The following is a 26,076-nucleotide window of genomic DNA, read 5'->3' as shown; positions in this document are numbered from 1 at the left end:
GAGGGAGAGGGAAAGGAGATAGTTCATTCCCAAGACCCAGAGCAGGAAGAACAAGAAGTGACCAGGGAGAAAGATGTAGGGGTGGGGCTGGGGTGGGCTAGAGGTGGGTGTTTAATAAAGGGGCTGGAGGGAAAGACTTCAGTGGATCCAGAGAGCCATCCCGGTGGAAAGACACTCTAGTGGATGGCAATTTCTAGGGACCGAGGCCCTCATGGCTGTCCACCTTCCCACCCAGGCAGCTCTACATATGATGGCGGTTACCCCACTGGACACCATGAGCTATTCACCACCTTCAGTTGGGATGACCAGAAAGTTCGACGGGTCTTCATCAGAAAGGTAACTGCCTCTCCCTGATTCTCCAGGACTGGGCATTCAGTGAGGGAGCCCCTTGAGAGGCCCCTAGCCCAGCCTCTGCCTGCAGAAGCCATCCTCCCCTTCTCTTCCCATCCCACTGAAGGCTCCTACTAGAAGGTACTCATTCGATTTCACTCCAGGGCCCCACTGAGCATCCCTCTGGGTCCTGTGGGGTCAGTAGGTGGGACTAGAGATTCCAGTAGGTCCCTGGGAGCTGAGGTCTCTCTGAGCCTCGCTGGGGGCCTGAGCTTACCTGGCCTCAAACAGGGCTCCCAAAACTGAGTGGAACCCTCACCTCCTCCCAGGTCTATACCATCCTGCTGATCCAGTTGCTGGTAACCTTAGGTGTCGTGGCTCTCTTTACCTTCTGGTGAGTTGGTGATATGGACTGGCACCTTTAGGGGCATGATACCTCTCTTGGAATGTTCACCCAGAGAGATTTGGTTGGGGGGAGCCCCTGCTGGGAAGAACCTTAAGCACACAGTGCGGGGAGTCCCTGACAAGTGTAAGGAGGACCTGGAGGCCCTCTGGACCACAGGTGTCTGTGAGGCAGTCACTCTGCTCAGCTCTATTAGTCCAGGTCCTAGCCTGGTCTGGGGACAGGAACTCCCTGAGTCTCCAAGGGCCACATCTCTCCACTTTCCTCTGAAGTCCTGAGAACTGTGTGGGCCAGATGCGGATGTTAAACCAGAAACCTTGGGTAAATTCTGACTTCTGTCTCCTTCTCTGCAGTGACTCTGTTAAGGACTATGTCCAGGCCAATCCTGGCTGGTACTGGGCATCCTAGTAAGTATGCTCCTCCCAGCCCCCTTCCCAGGGAAGGCCCGGGCTCGAAGAGGGAATCTGAGTTTCTGTGGACAGATCCAAACCCTTGACTTCCCACACCCACGGGGACTGTCCTCACAGACGCCCAGCCCTGCCCTGTACTCCTGGCTGCAGAGCATGGCCACGAGGACCTTTCTGGGCTATTTAGATCTGACGGGGCAGGCAGGAGGTGGAGGTAGGTTCTGGTACCTGCACAGGTTGGGAAGGGTGAAGCTGGGCCCATGGCTGGAGAAACCCAGTACCTTGGCCCTAGAGGGGAGTGACTGGAATACTTGAACCACACTAATGATAATGTTGCTACTCTTATTAACATTGTTATTAATGCTTATGAAATCATTAATCATAATAGCCAACACTTAAAGAGTGCCTAATTAGGGCTGGGCATTGTTCTGTGTACTTGATGTACAGATTGCATTTGATCCTCAGATCTACTGGATATGATTACCTCAGAAAATGAAGGCTCAGAGAGGTTGGGTAGTTTGCCCAAGGTCACACAGCTAGTCAGTGGCGGAGCTGGGATTCAAATCTAGGGTTCAAGTTAAAGCTTGTGCCCTGCTTGGCAGTCTCCCTTCAGCAACTTGTTTCTGCTAGTCCTGTGTTCTTTAAGGAAACATGACAGACAACTTGGGAGAAGAAGTTAGAATTTGTAGGTGATTCTGACTCTCCTTCCTGGTCATTAAGGAGTTATTCTGCATAATTTCAGGCTAGACCCACCTGGGCTCAGAGAACTGCTCTCACTATAGTCTCCTTCAGCACCCACTGTGAGCCCAGCCCCGTGCTAGAGTTGCTGGGGAGGAGGACTCTGCCTATAGGGGACAATAGTGTGCAAAACTGCAGTGTTTGGAAGAGGGGCACATCGGGGGGCTCTCAGCCCACATCGGGAGGTACATCTCAATGGGTGGCCAAGAAGATTGGGACATCACTGCCAGGAGAGGAGTGGCTTAAGCAAAGAGCATGGGCGTGAGAATGCACCTGACACACAAGGTACATTAGGGCCTGAGCTGGCAGGAGCAGGATGGGACATCTGTGAGCACGGGGGGGCCAGATCTCCTGACTGAGGAGAGTGCACACTGATCCATCCTGCCTGGTCCTGGATAGGGATCTGCTGGGGAAGTGGGCTCAGCCCAGAGCCCCCTAGGCCACCTCGTGCCCAGAGCAGTGTCAGAGTTGTGTCTAGAGTTGCCCAAGCCTGCCACAGGCTGACAGTGAGATGACTCCTCCTGGCCTCTGGGCTCTGTGGAGGAGCAGTGCTGCCTCTTCAAGCTGGCGGGGTACCGGGGAGAAGACATTCACACCCAGGCCCGTTCTCAGGGCACAGGACAGCGTACCTGTCTGCAGACCAGCAGGTAGGCCTGTGTCTTGGGGCATTAAGAGACACCGTATATAAAACTAATGAGGCCCTAGGGGCTGCCACCCCAACCAGCCCTGATAGCAGGTTGGCATGGCTCCTGACACGTCAGCACCTCCTGGCAGCCTCAGCCCCCTAAGAACTTGGGAATGGAGTCCTTGGGGCCCTCTCTGGACCTTCTGTGGAAGGTTCTGCAGGACTCCATTCCCTGAGCACATGGTGGCAGGGGACAGCCCAGGCATGAGCAGGTTCAGGAATCAGGGCAGAGTGTACCCCACTGTGCATGTTAAGGGGCCTCTGAATAGGGGGATTTGGTGTCTGTCCTCCCCACCACCTCAAGGTGGAAAGCAGAAATGTGCTAACTGACTCCAGTGTGGCAGCAGTGGAGAAGGGTTGGAAGTGTGTTTTTCACGGGGTGTCGCAAAGTATTAAAGGTGCTTGGAATCCCACCACCAGGATGCCCTTTTTCTTCAGGAAGTCTACCTGGGATTCTGCCCTAACCCCTTCTCTCCCTTAATTTTCCCTGAGCAACTCCTGTCTGAGTCCTAATGGATCTTAGTCTTCTAGCACACCAAGTGCTCCCTGAGGGCTGTCCTAATCTCTTCCTTTTAGAAGAGCAATAATAGCAATGAGAATAAAACAGCTCTTTTCCTATGCATGAGGCACTGTGCTATAATTTTCACTCATCCTTTCAATAACCCTAGCAAGTAGGTACTGTAATTAAGCCCATTCTACAGATGAGGAAATTGAGACAGAGAGAAGTTATTGCTTCCTAAGCAGCACAGCCAGGATGGAAACCCAGGTCTGTCTGATGGTGAAATCCACATGCTTACTGTCTGTGCTCTTTTGCCTACAGCACTGGGCCCTAAAGCAGGACAAGTTGGAAGGACTTTGGGTTTGATGGCAGGTCTTCACCTGAGTCTCACTCCCTGTCCTGACACTTTGTAAACAGACTATCCCAGGCCCTGGGGCTCTGGCTCTGACGTGCAATCAGCTGTTCTCTCACCCTTCCCTGACTCATTCTTGCTCCTTGGGGCACCAGCCTCCCGACACACACTCCAGCCCCAGCTTTCTCAAGGTCCCTGTTGTCTCCCTCCATTGGGTTCTCGCCTTATTGTCTGATTGCTCCCACTGAGCCATGGTGTCTGCCACAGAGTGGGGAGAGAAAACCAGGCAGAGGAGGAAAAACGTGAGGTTAGAGCTGGGGTGGAGGTGAGTCGAGGAAGCTATCCATCAGCCAGCTTTTAATTGCAGTAATAGCAGCTCCCATGGAAGAGCCGTGCCCCACACCAAGCCCCGTGCTAATGTTTCACCTGCATCCTCTCATCAGGCCTCCTAGAGTCTGTGATTGGTACCAGTGTTCCTGTTTGATAAAGCAGGGAACTGGGACTTGGCTACTAAGTTCTCATCCACCATCACACAGCAGTAGGGGCATGCCTGAGTCATGAATGCCTGCCGGCCTTGGGCTGCAAAGCTGCACCATAGTCTCCTTCCTCCTGATACCTTGTTAAGGCACAGACCAGAACCATGAGAGGACAGGAGACAAGGCCCTTGCCTTCAGCTAGCTTCTAGTCTGGCTAGAGTGACAGGACCCACACCCAGGATACACAAAGGCAAGGGTACGATTATTATCGTTGTTGAAGTGACTGACCAATGACTCAGGAGAGACCAAAAGAGAGCAGATTCTGGAGCATTTCTCAATCTGGGCAGGCTGGCCCACAAGAGCAGGATACACAGCAGCTCCTGCACCTGGTACCACGAGCAGAACTCCCTGGTCACCGTGACAGTGGCTCCACATTATTTGAGAACCCCTAAAGAATAGGAAAGGCCAAGATAGGAGGTCCTGTTTGCCAAAACTGATGGGCTTGTCTCAGCTTCTGCACTGTCTGGCTTTTGTTTGTTATTGTTTTTTCATTTTATCTAGAAATGTTTAAAGAGCACCTACCAGGTGCCAGTCCCAGGTTAGATGGTGGAATACGAAATGACTAAGTTTCAGGCTGGCCCCCCAGAGGCTTCCCTTGGGTGGGGAGTGGGTTTTGCTTGTTGTAGTCTGGGGTCAGTTGAGGGTCACCATGGTACAGAGAAAGCCCTCTGGAAGAGGTAGCTTCCAGTGCCCTTGCCAGCAGGTCCTTGCCAGTAGAAGCAAAGTGGTGGGCATGGTTCGAGGGTACAGAGCACCTTGTGATGAGAAAGATGGGTGAAGGGGCAGAGTGTGGTGAGAGGTGGCAGGGCGGACTATGTTGGTCTTCAGGAATTTCATATGAGGGAGCCACAGGATCATGGATCCACCTGTAGTATGGAAGGTGGAAGGCAGAGCTGGAGGCAGGAGATCAATCAAGACCAGAGAGAAAAGAGAAAGAGGAGGCCCACCCTCAAAGGGACGTAAGGATGGTAGGAAGAGTGCAGATTTGAGAAGTGCTTGAATAGGAGGCTGGACAGATGCAGGTGATTAATTGGGCATTCCAGGGCAAGTGTGAAGGGTGATGTTGAATCTCTGACTGGGTGGCTTGGCAGGTATATGGAATCCTCTGTAGTAGGGTGCAGGAGGGTGGCTGGGTTGGTGTGTGGTTCCTCTGCAGTAGGGGTGCAGGAGAAGGAGCAGAGAGGAGAGCTCTGCTCTACCCTGTTGAATGTAATGCATTTCTGAAGAGCCATGTCTGCCCATTAGACAGCTGGCTGTACCAGTCTAGGGTTAAGAAGGAAAATGTAGGTCTGAGATATGGGGTCTGAGTCCTATGAATGAGTGAGCCCACCTAGTAAGAGTGAAAAGGGAGAAGAGTCTGCAATGGAGGAACCGGGCATATTCAGAGACTCCTTGGAGACTGAGAATGAGTGTCCGGGGAGGGGAACCAGAAGTGTGTCATTGTGGGACCAGGGAAACAATGGGAGTGGTCAGACACTGAGGTCAGGTAAGGTAAGGACTTGACAAGTGTCAATTGGACTCAACAAGGTCACCATGACGTGGCCAATTCGGCTCTCATTAAGTGGGGCTGAGACAGGGTTTACTGGGTTGGTAAGATGGAGGAGAGGACATCGTGTGTGAAGACACCTGTATCAAGAAGTTTGACTGCAAGTTTGGATAGAGTGGCTGCAGCTAGTGTTGGAGATGTTAGATGAACATGGAGATGGGCTGGGGAGGTTTTTGTGGGAGAAGTGCCAGCAGGAAGAGATCACAGGGCTGTTGAGGTATAGGACCCAGAGTCCAGGATGGGGAGATTGGGCTGGAAGAGATGAGGAATGAGAGAACCCATAGCACCATATAAAGTTTGCAGGTGGCAGGCCAGGAGCCAAAGGAGCCCCACCTTATTATCTCACATCTTTCTGGGACACATCAGGTAGGCTATGCAGAGAGAGACAGCCTAGGAGGCTTGGAGAAGGAGGAGGACTTTGAAATTGCTGCTATAAAGAGTGGGTGAGAGATCAGGAAGGAGATGGGGAAATAATGGCAGTGCCACCATGCTTCGGTGGTGGTGCTAACCCCATGCTTGGGTCCTCAGCCCTCATTTCCACCTCCTAAAGTGGTCTCTGCTCCACTGCTCTCCAGAAAACCTTCAATGGTCAGTCACTGTCTCTGAATTTCTTCTGAGTCTCCTGCCACCTCTCACTGGACATGAACCCCCATCCAGAAATTCAGTCTACAGATGACACTTCCTACTTGGGCCAGGTACCCATGCTGAGCTCACAGCCTAATAGGCCAAGCCAACAATAAAGAAACTAACAAAAGAATTGCTGGTAATGATGGGGCTGAAAGAGGCAGTGTGGGGGAATGCTTGTGAGTGAGTTACCTGGAGCCAGAGTGCCTGGGTTCCAGTCCTGCTTCTACAACAAGATAATTGCATGCATGACCTTGGACAAATCACCTGACTTCGCTGTGCCTCTGCTCTAAAGTAAAAGACATACTTCATAGAGAAGACAGGAGGATTACATTAGTATTTGTAAAACACTTTAAAAACTGTCTAGCAGAGTAGTATCCCTGAAGTTGTCCCATGGCACCCCATATTCAATATTGCTAGGAGCAGGCTCCTCCTGTCTTCCTTCCTCTCTTCTGGACCACCACCCTGGCTCATCTCCAGGTTCTAAGATGATCATGTCCATCTCCCTGCCCCCCACTATCCTGCCTGGCACCTTGTGGACACAGGTGGCAGAGGAGGATGAGCCCAGGGCTGGGTGGAAGGTCACAGGAGGGACTGACTGACTTACCCATTCATCTGTCTCTCATAGTGCTGTGTTCTTTGCAACCTACCTGACCCTGGCTTGCTGTTCTGGACCAAGGTATGATAATGACTCAAGGAGCAACCTGTGGAAAGATGAGCAGGACCTTGAAAGTCCTGACCCCAGCCCTGCCAGCTGCCCCTGTGCTGTGTACCTCAGAAGGGGTTCTGTCAAGCAGGCCAGCCACTCCCTTCTTCACTTGGCACCTCTGAGTTGCAAGGAGGGTAGATGGACACATGGGAGCATGTAGGGTGTGGCTGAAAGAAGAGGCTCAAGGAGTAGAGGGAGGCAGAGACTCCCTCCCCGCAAAAGTGACTCTCATCTGAGGTCTGTGGCTTGCCTTTCAGGAGACACTTTCCCTGGAACCTGATTCTGCTGACCATCTTTGTAAGTGGCTGGGGTGGGCTGGGGATGGATGCTGAGTGGGGACAGAGGAAGGACAGAAGCAGCATGGGCTCTGAAAGCCAGAGAGTCTGGACTGGGGACATCTAACATGATGTCCTGTGGGGCAGGGCTGTTATGCCCCACAGGACATCCCACCCTCCATTTCCAAATGGACTTAGCCTCCCCCTCTGCAGCCAGTCTCTGTTGGTTGTGCTTTTGTTCTTAAGAACAAAAACAAGGGCTAGGATAATGGGGGAGAGGGAGTGGTCTTACCAATGGGAAGAGCAGGGCTGCCTAAGAGAGAAAAGAACAATTGGGCTGAGGAGCTGGGCCTGAGCCCTGAACATAAAGCTGGGTAGGGGTGATCAGCACTGAGGGCCACATGCACAGGCAGAGGTCTGGGCTGGATCTTGCAGGTGAATGAGGGTTCCACTGAGTCTGGGCTGGACTTGAGGGTACCTGATAGCACTTGAGTCTGAGTGCTGGAGCACCCTGCTTCTCCTTTCAGACCCTGTCCATGGCCTACCTCACTGGGATGCTGTCCAGGTAAAGGGGACAGGTGGAAGGAGGGGAGGACCAGGCTTGCAGCCAGCATTTGACCACACCTGAGGGGAGCTGCCTCCACACCCTGTCATTTCCTGAGAGCATTTGGATGGGGGAGGGGGTTCAGACAGCAGGAAACTTTAACCTAGAGCCCTCTCCTTGGGCACTCACCTGGTCAGTGTCTCCAGGACCTAGCCAGGTGGGTGGGGTAGGAGTGGGGGATGGTGGAGAGTAAGTGACTCCCTCAAGCTGTAGCTTAAAAGTCCCCAGTCTCAGCCAGGCTGAGACCAGTGGCTCATGCCTATAATCCTAGCTATTCAGGAGGCAGAGATCAGGAGGATTGTGGTTTGAAGCCAGCCCGGGCAAATAGTTTACGAGACCCTATCTCGAAAAATACCCATCACAAAAAAGGGCTGGTGGAGTGGCTCAAGGTGAAGGCCCTGAGTTCAAGTCCCAGTACCACAAAAAAAAAGTCCCCAGACTCCTGACCCTAGTTATCTGTAAGCCACCTCTAGGCACCAGCACAAGTCCCTCCCACCCACCCTCACCCACCTATTCCAGAATCTTCTAACAGGATAGTGAATCTAAGTGGGCTGGGAGGAAGGTTGGCAGGGCCTGGGAGAAAGGCTGGGGAAGCTGAGGGAGGTCCTGGGCAAAGGGACAGGGTTGGGGCCATAGGTCATGAGATCAGGTCCCGGCAGGAGAGGATGACCCGTGAGGAGGCTAGGAGAGAATAGAGCCCTACTGAGGCTTACCCCGGCCCTTTGCTCCTCAGTTACTACAACACTACGTCTGTGCTGCTGTGCCTGGGCATCACGGCCCTCGTCTGCCTCTCAGTTACAGTCTTCAGCTTCCAGACCAAGGTCAGTTCTGGGGCCTGTGTGCAGGGGAAGGCACATCGGACAACTTCATAGGGAAAAGAGAGCAGGGTTGGTGAGAGGTAAAGGGGTGAGTTGCACCTGGGAAGGCCACCTGAGGAAAGAGGGATATGCTAGGTTCTGGATGTGAGCCCAAGACTGTGGGCTTCAACCAATGGCCAGCACACCACCAGGGGTGGGGTTCTGTGTGGGCCCAGATCCAGCACTGACTGTCTTCCTGTCCTGCAGTTTGACTTCACCTCCTGCCAGGGTGTGCTCTTCGTGCTGCTCATGACCCTCTTCTTCAGTGGACTCATTCTAGCCATCCTCCTGCCCTTCCAATATGTGAGTTCCCAGCCTTCAGGCCCATGGAGTGGGGGGAAAGCCCACTGCCTGGGGTGCTGTTCCCTCCTGCACCCTCCAGAGCAGGCCCAGGGCCAAAGCTCCAGTCTGCCATCTTGTCCAGCCCCTCCTGGCACCTGCTTTGGGTGTGTTGGCAGTGTCAGCAAGCAAACAAGGAGGCTTTTCTTGGCAGGTCTGGGCACCTGCCTGGCACTATGAGCCCGCATCCGGCTTCACCTTTCCCATACTCCCTGCAGGTGGAGGGATGGGGGAGGGGAGGATGCACTAGGGCTCCTTGAGTCCAAAGAGGCAGAATCTGGCTGGCCAGGCAGGTAGGAGGAGGGGGCAGTGAGGTGGGAGCAGGCCCCCACCCTATCCCGCATCCACTGGCTGGAGGGTAATCCTCAGCTCTTCTAGTGGCATCCAGCCTGCCCTGGGGAATGCCAACTGGAACTGTACGGGTACTCACACCACTGCACATAGGAGATTGGGGGACTTCACAGTACAGTCTTGAGGTTTGAATCCTGGGGACCCAAGAGAGGAAGCAGTTGGACTCCTGCTGGGTACCAAACCCAGGCAGGTTTGGCACTTGTTCCTCCATCTGCTAGGGCTAGGAGGGTATTCCTCACTCCCCTAACCCACCTCTATCCTAACCAGCCCCAGCCTCAGGGCACTTGGCTCCCAGTCCAGGACCTCAAGACTGGTTCTGGCATTTCCTTGGCTCTCCCCAGGATCCTGTTGACAAAGGGAAGGGCCGGAGCTGGCCTGGGGGCCCTCTGTGTATCTAGGATGGGGAGGGGGGGTTACAGGAAGGGGCCCCAGAACTTCAAAGAAACACTTTATTGATCCAGGTCCCACTAATAGGATGCCCTTGTTTCCAGGAATCTTTTGGAAAGCTTCCTGGAAGAACCCCAGAGAGGGCAGGGCTAGTTAGCATAGCACCTCATGTCTGTGAGGTTTTAACACACAGCTGGGTGACCCTGAGACCTGTGGAGAGGGAGATCTGGGGGAGTGGAGATTGGGAGGGGTACTGTTCTGGCCTCCAGAGGCAGGCCCACCATGTACAGCTGGCAGAGACTACAGATGACCCCTCCCCTACACACCCTGAGTTCCATCTGTTCCCTTTCTCCTGAGCTTCTTGCTCTCAAGGCAGAGCCAGGGAGCTCCCTAACTGAGGAATAGACAGACCCCAGACTGGACAGAGGTGAGTGCAGACTGGGAGGCAGGAGCAGCCTCCAGCCAAACCCAGGCTGGGAGGATGACAGGGACAAGACAAGATGAGTCATCCTAGTCCAGCCTGAGCCTGAGGTTGTGTATTGAGGGAAGAAGAACCAGGTCTGTGGGGAGTTCCCTGACTCTGTGATTATCCTGGGGTCACCTCACCTTGTCATTCTACCAACATGAGTACCCAGAGAATCATGAAGCCCTCTCAGTCCTGGGCCTTCTTAGGGAGTGCTGGAGTGGGCTAGTCACATCTTCCATCTTCTGGACTGAGCCTGCCTCCCAGCACCTTCACTTACTGCTCCTTCTGGCATCCTAAGCCCATCTTTACTCTGTCCACAGGTGCCCTGGCTCCATGCAGTCTATGCCGTGCTAGGAGCAGGCGTGTTTACACTGGTAAGTTTGGCCCAGTTCCCCTCTGTCTCAGCTTTGTGATCATCTCCCCAGGCCCCTCTACCACCCCTGTCTTCCTCACAGGCTCCCTCAGAACACTTTTAGAACACCTAGAGGATGGGCCAGCTCAGTGCTGCCCCATCAGGGAATTCTATCTGGTGTCCAAGACAGACCAGCTGACCTGGACAGCAGGATCAAAGCTGTAGACAGAGGCAGTGCTGGGAGAGGGGCACCTCCCTCGTTGTGGGGAAGGGAGCGTGGGAGTATCCTGCCTTGTGGACCAAGTTAGTATTCTTCTGGGGCAATCTGGTAAGGCTTAGAGCCAAGGAGATTTACCTGGTGAGAGACTCTGTTAGGCTGAGCTTGTTTTTTGCTGCTCCCACCAAACTGTGAAGGTTGGTGATGATAATGATGGTTATGGTAATAATAATAATAGCTAACATTTATTGAGCATTTCTCTCCCCCCACCCCACCACCCCCCACAAACTCTTGGTGTATACTTAATTGGCAAGTCTATAGATAAGTTCTACTGTTAGTAAATTAAAATGAGAAAACTGAAGCTCAGAGATGTCAAATGAAATGCCAAGGTCATAAAGCATCCCTGGAAATGGTAGGGCCAACCTGGGAACCTGAACCATCTGGCCCTGAGGCCCACTCAGGGTTAGAGGCTAGGTGGGAAGTGCCTGGAAGAAGATACCAAGGAGACAAGAGGTGGCCAGGGACAGATTCATTCCAGAGAAGCCTAATCCAGACCTTTTGTTTAGGTGGGCTTCCAGCACTCAAATGTAGTTGTGCTCCAGGATCCACCCAGGTGGGCAATCTTGTTGGTGACATCTTCGTGAGAAGGCATCCAAAGTAGCCATCCATTGCCAGTAAAAGCAGTGACCATACTCTCCTCTCCCTCACTGACAAGTTCAGCTCCACTAAATGGCCAGAGTTCCTGGCCTAATCACACACTTCATCCTGTCACAGGTGACAGGATGTCTGCAACAGCCCAGGGAAGGAGGCAGTGCTGATGTAAGAATTTCCTTCCACATTAGAAACTTTGGGTGTTAAGGGACACACAGTCTCATAGCCAGCAAGGGGCAGATCGGAGACCAGGACTCAGGGGTCCTGTGCCTGGTTCGGTGCCATCTCCAGGGCCCTGTGGTCCCCCTCAAAGAGGACAATGTCTATTGACTTGGGGTTGGGTAGAGGATGGGGATGTCTCCTGCAGTTTTTTTCCTCTATTACATCATGGGTTAAAGGAAACTGGCCATAACTATGAGCAGAGGTTTTAGAGGGGGCTATATAGATCAGCCAGAATTAGCATGCATCCTTTCCACAAGTTTTTTATTGAGCATCTTCTAGGTGTGACATGCTGGGCTGCATGCTCAGATGCCACAGTCAGCTGGAAGTGCACAGTGTGCAACACATAGTGGCACTAAGTGAATATGGTGGAAGGAACCAAGGACTTCCAGGCCTCAGAATTTGAGAGCTGGAAGGGTGTGAAACTCCAAGGGCTTCTCTTACAAATGGGAAAACCAGATTCCAGAGAAGTTAGGTGATTGGTCCAACGTTTCCTGGCAAGATAATGGCAAATCGAGTAAGTGTGGGCTTGGTGAAGACCAGGGTGCCAACTTATCCCAGTCTACCTGTGCCATTCCCAGTTTTAGCACTGAAAGACCCACTTTTTGGGGAGTCAAGTCCAGAGCAAAGTGGGATGGTTGGACACCCTGAGACATTCTCTTCTCCTGCCTCCTGGACCAGTACTCTTCCTTCCAGGCCATATCTTAAAAGTGCCGTTCAAAAAAGATTGGAGGGTGGGGGAGTGAGGAATTGGGCCAGAAGGAAAGAAAGGAAGAAGCATTTAGGGTAGTAAGCCCAGGCAGTATCATCAGGAGATCTCAGAGGGCAGCATTTGCCAGGGACAGAAGAGGGGTTAAACCAGGGCAAGAGAGGCTGGTGGAACTGGAGGAGAGTAAGTACCCATAAGGACCAAGGGCGTGTACTTGACTTCCGTGAAGGTCAGGTCAGGGCAAGTGCAGAAGCTGCACAGGAAAGGCTGTATGTATAGTAGGACTGGGTGAATGGTAAGCCCTTAAATCTGCTTAATAATCCCTTGTATTATTAGAATAATAAAAAATAATCCCAGCCATTTGTTCCACCTGTTACATTCTGCAAAAACACTTTCCCAGTCAATACCTCATTGGATCTCCACCACAACTCAGGGAGGGAGGCAAGTGCTGGCTGATAGAAGAATTGCCTTCTACATTGGAAACCTGGGTGTTACAGGGCTTCAGAGTCTCACAGCAAGAAAAGGACATCCAGGTGTCCTGTGGCCAACCTAGCATCATTCCCAGTGCCCTATGGTCACCCACAAAGAGAACAACTTCTACTGGCTTGAGGCTGGGGAGTGCTCTGCAGAGATTTTTTTTCCTCTCTTGCATATCAGTATTGTCCTCTCTGCTGGACTGTTTCTGTCAGCATGGAGCACGCTATAATTTCTCCCATCTGAAGAAAAATCCCAGAAAACACTCTTGACCCACATGTGAGAATCTAGGGCTGGGGTCGTAGCTCAGTCAGAGAGTGCTTGCCTAGCATGCATGAGGTTGTGGGTTTGATCTATAGCACCACAAATAAACAAGCAAACAAAAACAACCAAAAAAATCCATCTAACTCCTCACTTTCTCCCAATTCTTCCCTCCTTTTCTGGGGGGTAGTGGTGGTGGTGGTATTAGCATTTGAATTCAGGGCCTCACACTTGCTAGGCAGGAGCTGTACCACTTGAGCCATGCCCTAGCTCTTTTTTGCTTTGGTTATTTTTCAGTTAGAGGCTCTCATTTTTGCCCATAGCTGGCTTCAAGCCATGATTCCCCTATCTGTTCCTCCTGAGTACTGGGATCACAGATGGAAGCCACCATACTGTCTTAATTCTTCCCCTCCTAACCATCTACCTCCTATCCAGAACCTGAGCATTTCTATCCACCTTCATGGCCCTCCCTGGTGCCAGCCACCATGACTTCCCACCAGGTTCATGGCCATGGTCTTCTGCAGGCTGTCTGCCCCTGCTTAGCCCACAGTCTGTACTCCACACTGAGGCAGTGACTGCTAGAGTGAGGCAGTCAGGGCATCCCCCCAGTTTGGCCTTGGGGTCCAGCAGTTGTTTCCCATAGGCTCCCTCTGATGTCTCCCTCACGCATTCTGCTGCAGCCACACTGGCCTGTTGCTGCCTGGCATGGCAGACTCATTCCACAACCAGGGCCCCACACCTTCACTGTGCTGCTCTGTCTGTCCCTTGGGGGCTCTCCCCGAGCTCTCTCCTTCTCCTTCAAGGGTCCACTTCATTTATGATGCATCCACGCTCACAAATTGTTCCTTCCTCCTTCCCAGATTTATGTCTCTCTATAGCACATCTCATCCTCTGACACACTATATGTTTTCCTGGTCTGTTATTTATTGGTTTTTCTCCCTCTTTGAGAGCAGGTTTTGGTGTTTTGTTTTGTTTTGTTTTTTCTGGCTTATTTACTGCCGTAGCCCCAACAGTGCCTGGCACACAGTAGGCACCTGGGATTAATGGATGCCTGAAAGGTGTGGCACCTGCTGAGGTGCTAAGATGACCCAGGTTGCACAGTTGAATGAGACACTGCCCGACAGTCTCCTGTGAGTCACGGGGAGGAGGAAGAACTGTGGTGCCCAATTACCCCCTTAATGTCTCATTCAATCAACACACAAAAGGCCTAGGTTGGGATCATCTTGCAGGTTACATAAACAGTGGCTGGTAAATCTGGTCAAAGAGGGGAAGACAGGCTCCCTGGGTGCCCCAGTGCAGGGAAAAGTCAAGTACAGGGGCAACCAGACTCATTCCACCCTCTTCCTCTTAGTTTCAGGTGGAAGGGCTCTCAGTAGTCACCATATAAGAACTAAAATTCCCATACCTTTTCATGAACTCCGACTCAGCAGCATACTCTGTCTTTTTGCCAACCCTACTTCCAGCATCACTGTGAGATCTGTGCTCCCCTAGCTCTAGCCCAGCACTCTCTGGTATCTCCTTCTGCCCATTCTGGCATTTCCCACCTGGCCTTTGGGGGAGTCTTGGCATAATGGGGGTCTCTCCTAGTACTGCAGCTAGACAAGAAATGCAGATTGCACTCAGCAAGATGTGCAAGAAAAGGGTGAAAAGAAGTGTCAGGTGAGGCCCCAGACCCCCAGAGGAACCTTCCTTCCCAACCAGCCTGGGCTTTAGTGGGGTGGGGGAATCCAGTGATTTTTTTCTGCTAGAAACTTCAGACCTGCCTCATAGTCTGCCTTCTTTGAGAGTAGGGCCACTCTGCTGGACTGGGCTGCAATTTAGGGGTGGAAAGACAAGGCTTCTTAGGGCTCTGGTCCAGCCTTGAGGAACAGGCCCATCCTAGGCCTCACCCACATCCAGCCCTGGCACACTGTCAGGAAGCCTTGAGTTTCCAGCCTCTCCCCTAACCCCTACCCCCAATGGATACCAGAACTCAAACACCCATAGAAGTGGGTGAGTCAGATGAAAGACATTGGCCTCAGAGTGGCCAATCATCCTCTCACTCTTAGAGCCCTCTCCTGGGTGTTTTTAGTGGAGATTCATGGCTGGGCTGGGGTGAAGGGACAGGGCTATGGGGCTGGAGCAGAACTGAGAAGGGATGGGGCCAAGTACCTTAGCCAGCTGGTTTCTAACAAGAGCTGAGCCTTCATAGTCTCCATGACTGGGAAGGCCACTCCATCTCAGAGCTGGGCCAATTTTGGGGGAAATTAAGGTCTCTGAACCACCCAAACCAGGAAGCCAAGTCCCAAGACCTGGGGAAGAAAATAGACATAGGACTTTAGAAATCAAGTGGTGGGCCTATTGGGAACAGAACTCTCCCTTCCATGCCCAGCCCCCAGCCAGTATAAGGATCTTTGGAGCCACTGAGAGTTGATAAGAAACATCACAATACCACACTTTGGGGAAGATCTGTGGGAAACCAAGTGGATAGGCCAGGTTTTCTGAGAGTAGTAAAGAGGCTACTGCTGACCCAGAGTCAGGGACAGTGGGACAGGAAGAACGTGTGTGAGACAGTACACTGCAAGCCCTGCTGAGTGAGCCAAGCTCAGAGGATACTTTGTAGGGGTGCCGGGCTTCCGGTGGAGGGTGCTGTTCAGTCACACGTATGCACACATGCACATATGAACATCACAGCCACGCTGGATAAGAGACCTGCTTTCCTGACTCTCAGCCTAGCATCATCCTGTCCTTTTCACAGCTGAGAAAATAGAAGCCCAGACCATCTCCAGACCCAGAGAGGCCCTCTCAACCTGTCACTTGTAAAGTGAGGTTCTCACAGCCCCACAGAGAATCTGTGTTCCCCAACGATGACCAGCCTAGGCCCAACCCACAGCATCTGGGAAATTTAAGAGAAAATACTCTAGTTTCTTCACTCCTAAGACCACCCTGTCTTTCTAGTGGGGGCCATGATGTAGGCCTCATCTTCTTCCCAATCAGGATGACACTCTGAAAGTAAAAATAGCTGCCCAAGTTCAAGGTCAAGGAATGATTTTAAGTTAGACATCTTTTTGATTCAGAGTTTGGAGGTTCTTTGGCCTTGGGGGTTTACATGAGCCTGAAAGATCAATGAAAACCTTCCACATTGTCTCCCATCCTCTGCCATGGAAACAGTCCTGCTCCCTCACCTGAGGCCTCACTTGAGCCATCTGAAGTTAAGTAGATTCCTCTGCAGGAGAGAGGGAAGGGTGAGAGGGCATACACGCTGACCAGTGTGCAGGTCCCCATCTCAGGCCCTCACCTCAGACTCACCTCTAGAGCTGCTAATCCTTGGAACCAACGCCCTGTTCAAACCTGGATGTTCACAACAGCCTGACACGGGGAGGTGAAGGAACTCCCCCATCCCTAAAGGGAGAGGCCCTTCAAGCAGCATGCAGGAGAAACCCACACCTGCAAGCTATCAGGGCAGGGCAGAACAGGGAGAGGAATCACTGTTGTCATATCCAGGACATGATTCTCCAAGGCAGAGCCAGAAGAAAGAGGCACCGTGGGCAGGGCCAGGGGGCATGTGGAGTGGAAGGAAGTTCTCCAGCTGGCCAGTGCACCCCACTAAGCCACATTCAAGGCCTTGTTTATCCTTACCTCTGTGTGACCTTGGTCAAGCTACTTGATCTCTCTGTGTTTCAGTTGCAAAAATCATTAAAAATGGGGCCAATTTTAACCTACTTCCCAAGGCTATTGTAATGACCCAATAAGACCATATGCAAAGGAGAAAAAAAGCACCTGGAACACAGCAAATGGTAGCTTTTACTGTCATTGTAAATAGTAAACATCTTCATTTAAAGCACCAGGTTTTGGAGCCAGGGTACCAACTTCAAAATCCTTCTTTGCCATGTTCTAGCCATGTGGACTGGTCAAATTATGTAACATCTCTGGGTTTCAGTTTCCTTATCTGTAAAATGGGGGTGACATTAGGCTGTGATTTTTAATGAATTGAAATATGTAAAGCACTTAGGAAATGCATAGTGGATTGTCAGTGATCAAGAACTCAGGTTGGAGGGTTGTTTTGTTTTGTTGGTTTGGCTTTTTGAGACACAGTCTCACTAAAAAGAGGCCCTGAAACACACTGTGTAGCCCAGGCTGGCCTCAAACTCACAATCCTCTTACCTCAGCCTCCTAGGTGCTAGGATTGCAGACATCTGCCACCACACTCAATAACTCTTACCTGTTAGGAAAAGTGCGTTGCCTAAGGTCAAAGCCAAGCTTTGAACCCAGATCTGGGCATATCTCCAGCCTGTTCTTAAGCACTGCATACATGTATGCCCTCTCTTGTATGGTTGCATGGGCTCTTTCCAACCTGTTTATACCGTACTCCCCTTTTATCCAGGACGAGGCTTTCCAACTGGAATGCCTGCCAGACACTGCCTTCTCAGTGGCCTTCTGTCAGGTGCAAATGTGGTCTGTGCCATTTAAGACTCTTGACACCCCGGTCAATGAAAAGGAGAGAAGGACCTTCTATTGACATCAGACAAGAAATGGAGCCCAGGCCTCCACTCAGCAGCCTCTTCTCACTTCCCTGCTGTCTCATGTTGCCCTGCCCCTGCAGCACAGGGCTTATAACTGGCAGTCTTTCTTCTTAAGACTTCCCAAATTCTTCTGGGCATGGTAGTACATGCCTGTAATCCCAGTACTTGGAAGGCAGAGGCAGGAGTAAGTCCCTGTCTCAAAAAAACAAAAAAGACGAATCTCCAAAGCCCAAACTCGCCCTCTAGTTCAGAAAGTGGTGGAAGGGCCAGATAGGCCCAACTTTCTCTGCACCCTCAAAAAGTCTTTGTCATTCTGGACCATGAACTCTGCTTCTCTTCCCACTGCTTGCATACTACACACACACACACCACACACTCTTTCTCTCTCACACACACACAGGTGCACATGCCATGCTTGCCTCTCTTGGGATTTGGAGTTAGAAGATGAGCTGTCCTCTTGGCTGTGTGACATGGGCAAGTCACTTACTCTGTGCCTTATTTGCCTCAGCAATTGATGGAGACAGTAATGTGACACCTATTGCAGAGGCTTATGGTGATCTCTGAATGACAGTCATGACCTCCCTTTTTGTGTTATTTTAACCTTTTTATTTGCAATTTCCAATTTCATTATATATGAATATGAATACATCTATTCAAAGATTTCATCTATAAAAATCTATAGATTTCATCTATAAAAATCTTCTTGATAAAGCAAATGTCATTTTGACTGTGTCCCTCACTGTCTCCCAGTGGTAACCACTGTGGACAATGGTCTCTCCTTCCAGACCTTTCTATACAGATACTTGCTATACAGGCTCCTAGGACACATACAGTTTTGTGGGATCATATGATAGGGACTTTATCTAGCTTGCTTTTTCCTTGTGGTAACAAATATCAGTGATGTTTCTGCCTCAGTACTACTGCCAGTTTAGTTAACTGGTCCCCTGTTGATAGTTTGGGTGGTTTCCAGCTGCGAGAATGGCCTGGAGTGTACCGCTCTGTGCACCCGTGCTGGCATTTCTGTAGGACAGATGCAGTCCATAGGTTCCTTTTTATGCTGGTTCAACACATTGCAACCCCAGCTCTTTGTATTCAGGTGCCTGTTTGTTGGTGGCCTTTCTGTAGCATGGCTCTCCTGGAGTACCTCAACCTCCTCTCTGAGGCCACATGCATGGGGGACAACCTGAGTCCTGATAAAGCAGGGTCAGGCTAGGTCCCAGAGCAGGTGCATCCCTGGCCAGCGGGTAAGCAGTGTGCTGGTGCTCCTCCACCCTCTGCACTCAAACTAGGAGCCCACTGTGCCTCAAACTCCACCAGAACAGGATGAAGATGAGGTTCCAGCACAGACAAGTGACCATCACCAAGTCACTCACTGATCTGAGACCCCTTGCCTCATATGATAAATAATGACCATGCATGTGCAAGGAGTATTCCATTGTAAGTTGACAGTATCTTCATCCCACCACTGACTCTCACTCCATCCCATGTGTTCCTTCTGCAGGGTCTTGTGTTCAGCTGGCCACTCAGGCAAGCACCTGCTGTCCTTTAAGGTGTCAGCAGTCAACTCAGTTGTTAGCTATCAACTAAGACCTTAGCTACCAACTAAGATCTGTAACCAAGATAATCTCTCCATGAAGATGCTCATTAACAGTGCTTTCCATCACCTGGGACAGGCTGGAAAGGCCAGTCAATTACTTTCCCTTGTAAGGAGTACATACTCATCATGGAATCTCTGATGTGTCTTCACCGCCCCCCCGCCAAGCTGTCAGTTCTATGAGGGAAACATAGTAGGTGCTCTGTAGATAGTACAAATTAGTGAAAAGTTGACTCACAGGCATAAGATTGCAGTGATGGGTAGAAACAGGCAGTGGAGTTGAAATTTGGAGCAGATCATCCCAGATAGCACCAGGTAGATAAGCATCCATGGCCAGAGGCCAAGGGCAGGGGCCACAATCATTCCACTCCTCTTTTCTCTGAGAGAGAAGAGCCAGCTGGCTGCTCCAAGAGTCCCCCGAGGTGGGTGTTCCTTGAAGGGGTCACCCTGAGACCCTATCAGGGCTAAGCCTTCTAGGTTGAGAGATTCTATTTCATTAGCTCACCCAGGGGTGACCAGGCTCTGGGAAATCAACCAAGCAAGCAGCTGATTGATAAGCAAGCTCAGCAATTTATTAACTTATGCTGGCAGCTGTGACTGCTAAACAGCCTGTAGCATTTGAGCTGGTCTCTCTGCCAACTTGTTTTTTCTGCCAATGGAAAACTTACTTGAAAATCCAAATCAAATTCTGCAGAGTGGAATGGATTAGAATGATATGAGAGAATAATAGTTGATGCCACTTTACACTCTCATTGGTGATATGGGCATTATTTCTATCCCATTTTGCAGATGAGGACACTGGGGTCTATTGGCTGATTTGACACTGAGGGATAGAGCCAGGACACAAACCCTGGCATCCCAGCTTCTGTCCAAGTTCCCGGGTACCCTTCTCTCAGTGCTGCTGAGCTCAGGAGCCTGACACACCCACACAGACTCCCTCAGCTCTCGCCACAGTTCCCCATTTTCCTTTTGTTAAGGCCACACAGCTTTCCCTAGGAACATTTCTCCCTCCCTAATGAGATGTGGGAGCCACCTGAGTCTTGTCAGCAGGGTCTACCTATTCTCAAGAGGGCACCCCTCCTTCTACAGACAGTAACAATAAACCCAGTAATGGCTCCCATTCATTAAGTGCCAACCGCGTGCCAGGTGCCGTGCACACATTATCTCACTCTCACGACAGCCCCACGAGGCAAGCACGCTCATTCTCTTTCACAGCTAGGGACTCACAGGCTCAAGGAGATTAAATGCCTTGCCCAGGGCAGCTTGTGAGTGGCAAGGCAGAGACTCCAAGTTAGGCTGACACTCAAGACTGAGCTTATCATCCTTTCTCTCTGCCCCACCTTCAAGGGTGACCTGCCCTCGCATCCTACATGCTGGACTGAGGGCATTAGCATGAAAAAAAGGGATGCTTCCAGGATTCCATGGGACTGCATCCAAAGCAACTTCAAAGAGTGTGGGTACTGGGAGTTGAGGAGTCAGTGGAAAGAGAACGGGGCATACCCTCAGTCTCCAGAGTCAAGCGCAAGTTTCAAAGTCAGGCTCCAGCCCCTTTCATCCTCTCTCCCATCTCACAGTGCTCCTGCCACACCAGGCCCCTCAGGTCCCAGAGCTTCTCTGTCTAGCAAACTCCTACTTATCCTTCACATTCCAGGTAAAATGTCACCTCTCCTGGGATACCTCCCACCAACTCAATCAGGATCCTCCTCCTTCACAGCTGTAATTACAGCATGCACTGGCATTTCTTATAAATATCTGTACGCGTGCCCCACTAAGCAGGGAGCCTCCCTACAGCAGGCACAAAGCACACACTTTGTGTCCCTCATTGTCTCCAGTTCTCAGCAAGTCCCTGGCAGGCAGTGACCGCCCCATGCATATTTTCTGTATAACGAATGAATTTCAGAGGACCCAAGGAACACAGGTCTACCACACCTGTGATGGAAGAGCTGGGTGCAGCCTGGTTAACAAGAATGTGAATGGATTTAATGAATTGGCATCTCCATGGCAATGGCTCTTACCCATTTATAAACTGGTGGAACATTTGACCTCCCTTCTCAGAAAAGTGTGCCACACTTACCAGATTTCATGTACTGCTTCTGGGGGCTTCTGCTGGCTGGCTTGGACCCCAGAGGAAAGCTCTATGGGAGGTGAGGGGGCGGTCACCATGTCTGTTCAGAATCCATTAGGCTTCAAAGGTGCTCCAGGGGGATCCTGTTTCCTGGGAGGAAATGAATTAACCCCAGTGCTGCCTGAGCAGCAAAGCAGAATAGCTAAGTGTAGGGGCTCTGAAGATGGTCTGCTCAGGTTCAAATCCTGTTTTTGACACTTCCCAGCTGTGTAAACTCAGGCAAAATATTTAACAACACTGGCCTCAGTTTCCTCTAGGGATAGTAAGTCCTATTGGAAGGGGGTCTTAGTAGGACTAAAAGGACTGAAGTTTGTAAGGCACATAGCAAGTGCTCAGTGGGTCTCTTGTGATTAACTCCAATAAGACCAGGGCTTCCAGGGAATGGCAAGATGACAGGCTCAGCTTGAAGGTCCCCTCCTCTAGGAAGCCTTCCTAACTCTCTGCCATTCATATAGGTCAGTCTCTGTGCTTTTGTTATCACACTCTGCCCTCCCCCCATGGCACTTTGTATTGCTTTTGGGTTTCACTTGTCACACTGACACTTCCCACTAGACTAAGCTCTCTAAAGGAAGGGATCCTATCTCTCTCCTTCTCTGCTGTATCCCTGTGCCTGGCACATAATAGCTGCTCAGTAAATAGGTGTTGCATAGAATTAGAGGTAGAAGGTGTTGAGAAAGTTCCAGAGGCCAGGCTGTTACTGGAGTGTCGCTGAGCAACCTGGCAGCAGGTAAGGGTAATATGTCAGGGGTGGGCTGACTTCTCTCTCCTTTCTTTCCCCAGTTCCTGGCATTTGACACCCAATTGCTGATGGGTAACCGACGCCACTCGCTCAGCCCTGAGGAGTATATTTTTGGAGCCCTCAACATTTACCTAGACATTATCTATATCTTCACCTTCTTCTTGCAGCTTTTTGGCACCAACCGGGAATGAGGAGCCTTCCCTACCCCCATCTTCCTCCAGAGAATGCCCCTCCTGGTCCTGTGACCTCCCTGTGCTCTTGCAAGGCCAGAGATAAACTCACTGCAGCCGGCCTTATGGCCAGCGCTCCCTCCCTCAAAGAGCCCTCACCCTGCCCTCTGCTGCTTGTACATATGCCATCATTTGGGGCACTATGGAACTGAGGCCACACTGTCCCTTCACGATGCTGCCCACTTCCCCCTAATTACATCTTCCCAAACTTGGACAGTCAAGGCTAGGGCCCCTCTGGTTTTGAGGACCCCAGGGATAAGTGGGAGGAACCCAGCGGGATCTCAGAGGTGAGGAGGAGACCCCAGGAAGCCTGGCTGAGACCTGTGACCCCACCAAGACACCTCTTAGGGCCACCACGTTGGGGTGACCCTGGACATATTATCCTGTGTCCACTCTACCCCTTTTCTCTCTTTTCCTAGTTAAACACTGACACTTTGTAAGGAAGAGGCCAGGGGTGGGAGGGCTCAGCTGGTAGAGGAGGGGAAGGTGCTGCACAGTGGAGGATGAGGAGTTCCCAGGCTGTTTAGCTCTAGGATCAGTGGTTTGTTCTGGGGACTTAGGGGGAAGGGGCCTCTGCTGCTTGCTTTGGTCCTCCAGGGTCATGGCAGGGGGTGAGAGCAGAGAGCCAACCAGGGGACTGCACTGTTCAGAATGGGTAATCCATCCAGACCTGAGTCCACCTGCAGAGTGTTCCAGGTCACAGGACTAAGACCCACATCTTCTCCCTCTTTTCTTTTCACGCTGCCTCCTCAGGCTGCTCCCGGAAGCATGAGGAAGAGTAAGGTGTAGGGGCCTCTGGGAGGAGGCAGTGCCATCTTCTGGGCCAGCCTCATGTGGAAGGATCCTACCCTGCCCCCAGCCCTAACCCAAGGCTGCCCCAGTCCCTTCTGCACCATCTACTGCCACCTGCTGGCTTATCCCCAGCCAGACCTCCTTGAGGCCATAAGTTGACAGTCCCTTCCCCCAGCTTCCCTGGTCCTTGAGCTCTTAATGACCTTATCGCTGCATCTCTCCCATTTGGAAGCTTGCCAGCTGATGCTAATATCCAGGGCCAATCACTTGAACTGGTCCCATTTGATGAAGCCAGGTCTCCTTATCAGCCTCCAGGCAGCTGGGATCTCAGGTAGGGTGTGCGTCAGCCACCTGGCCCCTGGCTGAGTGCCTGCTGGGGAGGGGACCAGGGGGCCACACCTGGGGCAGCATGCAGCCAGTATATTCACGTGGCCAACTTTGGGCCAGTGGAAAGTTACTGAGTCAAGGCAAAAAGTCTCTGAGTGGATACTGGGACCTCCCTTGGCCCTTCCTCCTGGGCTCTCCCTAAACTGAGGACTGTGTTTGCCCCTAGGAAAGGTGACTAGGTACGCTATCTATCTATTCCCGACCCCAACCTTCCTCACCCTTCCTACTTCTAGCTTTCAAGAAATATTGCAGAAGCATTTGAAATTTTGCTCCATCTTGGGTATTTGAGGAAAGAAGGAACCAAGAACCACAGATGGTGTGTGTGAGGTAAAGGCAACCAGGGCATGGGATGGAGGTACCTACTCTGTGCTGCTCTGAATTAATCCAGTGTAGCAATCCTACAAATGCTCTGCACATCTCCATAGCAGAAGGCAAAGGTGAGGCACTCTAAAAGGCTTGGTAATGAGTCCAAGGTCATATAGCTAGCAGCTATCACATAAAAGGCACCACTCTTGCCCTCCAACCTGAGTGGGGGCTGGAATGAGACTGTGTGGTTGCCCAGAGTGGGGGGGATGTCAAACCATGACATCTCTGAGGATTAGTGTCACCTTGCCTTGCATCACCAGATTTCACACTCTGAGATTTCCACCTTCTGGACACCACCTAGGAGGCAGGATTTCTGGTTTTTGATTCCTACCCTTGCTGCCAACAGGTTTGTGGTATTAGGCAAGGGTTTCTTGCTGTCTGTGGTTCAGATGGAAGTCTCTTGCCAATGTGGGACTGGGAGAGTACTTACTGCCATTAACTGCTTCACCCCCCCTTCTCTGAGGTTCCTCTCCTAATCTCCAACTTCAATTCTAAAAGTTTAAAAATGCCCCACCCTGCCATTGACCTGCCATTCTCATACTGGCCAGGTTCCCAGAATCCACTTGTCCAAGCCCTCCTCTTTCTGGGATAATTTATGCAGACTGAGGATTAAGGAGTTTTTCTAAGCTAAGCTCCAAAAGATTGGGGGAAGGCCAGGCCCTCAGCCATAAATAAGATGACCCAGGCACAAATCACAGTGATCTTAAAGATGGTCCTTGGTGAAGGTGGAAAGGCCCAGCAGAGGATGTTAGTCTCCTACCCTTAGTCCTAGCATAGTCCAGGGCACTGCTGAGCTGACAGCAGGGCCAAAACCAAAAACTGTGTCCCATCTCTGACCCCGGCAGTGAGGAGCCCCAGGAACACCTGGATGGTCTTGGAAGGAGGAAGGGGGTGGACAGAAATGAGGATTATGAGGAACTCAGGATTATGAGAAACTGAAGCTGAAGCCAGGCGGCTGCCACAAGCTGTAGAGGAGGAAGGGCACCTGCTGGCCCCTCATATTTTTGGCCTGGGTGGAGCTGCACCTGAGAAGGTGTAGCTTGGATTTTATAAAGCTAAAGGAAGCCAGGAATCTGACCATCTGATGAGGGGTGATAGGGAGATTCTCTGCTCTGGAAGCTGCAGATCGGGGCCAGTGAGGCACACCAATTCCCGACACACGAGCCGCGTCTTCTGTCTGGGGAAGTCCCAAGAATCTTAGTTCTTCGGTTCCTTGCTCTTCCTCCTGGGGGAGTCAGGATCAGACAGACAGCCTTGTTCCGAAAGGCTGTGCATCTCTCTCCCTGGCCCACTTGGGGATTTTTACACAAGCACCTTGCTGCCCTCCTGTGGCTACTTGAGGGAAAGCAGAGCCTGGTTCTGTGGAAAAAGAAATGGGAGGAGGGATAGGACCTGTCTGTGGGTTTTTCTTCTTAGAAACCACTGACTGTTCCCTTTTATCCAAAAATGTCCCTTTTGTCACACCTCTCAGACACTGTCTGCTGAAAACCATCCCTATGCAGCCACCTGCCCTGATTTTTCCCGAAGTCTCTGAGGGCAGAGATTCAGTACTAAGGACAAGGGCACAACTACCACACCTCCAGACACACTGCTGCCCTCTGGCCTCAGCTCCTCCAAACTCCCTTGGGACCCCTGCCTGTCCTATCCTCTGGTCTCACCTTCCCAGGGTTTGTGACTGACTAAGAATAAAAGCAATTACTATGACATCTAATCTGTTTCCTTTGCCTGCCTTTTGCTTGTGGCCTCAGATGGTAACATGGAGTCTATGTAAGGTATAACTCAGAGCAGTGAGACAGCTTTCAGAGTTACTTCTGGTGTAGCTCCGTGTGAATTAAATCCCCACCTTCATTTTCATGAGGAAAAGAAGACTGGTCCTGCCCAGTGAACCCAAAAGGCTCTTAAGATTCCAAAACCAGAATGAATCCTCCAAAGGTTCCTCCAGACTGACCAACACTCACCTGGTCCATGGAAGACTATTCATCGTGGGCAGTTCTGTTAGGAGATTCTTCCTTATTTTGAGCCAAAATGTTTCCCTAAAATGAAAGCCTGTGTGGTACCTTGACAGATCTTCCAAAGCTGCAGCCTGACATCTATAAAACTGTCTTGTTCACCTAGAATCCACAGTGGAAGAAGGGACAGAAGGAGGGAGAAAAGAAAAAAGGAAGAGAGCGAGGGCAGGAAGGAGAGAGAGAGAATAATATTCCAATCCTTTTATTTTACCTAGGAGGAAACTGAGGAGCAGAAGTTGCAGCGACTTGTCAAGTTTATGCACAAATTACAGACTGGAGTAGAAGGCACATGAATTAATGATTACATTAGCAGGTTCCTGTGGGGTCTTGGGGCTGGGGAC

General features: G+C 51.2%; 1 protein-coding gene across 1 annotated transcript in view; it reads left to right on the top strand.

The window, feature by feature from the left end:
* The window catches only part of Faim2 (Fas apoptotic inhibitory molecule 2), a 30,055-nt gene extending 4,618 nt beyond the window's left edge, over window positions 1-25,437 (top strand). The window contains exons 3-12 of the mRNA XM_020180348.2: window positions 236-336; window positions 660-724; window positions 1,087-1,140; window positions 6,749-6,799; window positions 7,087-7,126; window positions 7,632-7,669; window positions 8,442-8,529; window positions 8,773-8,868; window positions 10,429-10,482; window positions 21,993-25,437. Of these exons, the coding sequence (XP_020035937.1) occupies window positions 236-336; window positions 660-724; window positions 1,087-1,140; window positions 6,749-6,799; window positions 7,087-7,126; window positions 7,632-7,669; window positions 8,442-8,529; window positions 8,773-8,868; window positions 10,429-10,482; window positions 21,993-22,142 (737 nt within the window). The 3' untranslated portion in view covers window positions 22,143-25,437. The remainder of the gene's footprint in view (window positions 1-235; window positions 337-659; window positions 725-1,086; window positions 1,141-6,748; window positions 6,800-7,086; window positions 7,127-7,631; window positions 7,670-8,441; window positions 8,530-8,772; window positions 8,869-10,428; window positions 10,483-21,992) is intronic.
* Window positions 25,438-26,076: the final 639 nt, after the last annotated feature.

Source organism: Castor canadensis, chromosome 8 (genome assembly GCF_047511655.1).
Source record: "Castor canadensis chromosome 8, mCasCan1.hap1v2, whole genome shotgun sequence".
NCBI lineage: Eukaryota > Metazoa > Chordata > Mammalia > Rodentia > Castoridae > Castor > Castor canadensis.
The sequence above is the reverse complement of the archived record's forward strand: the minus strand, read 5'-3'. Positions and strand labels throughout refer to the sequence as shown.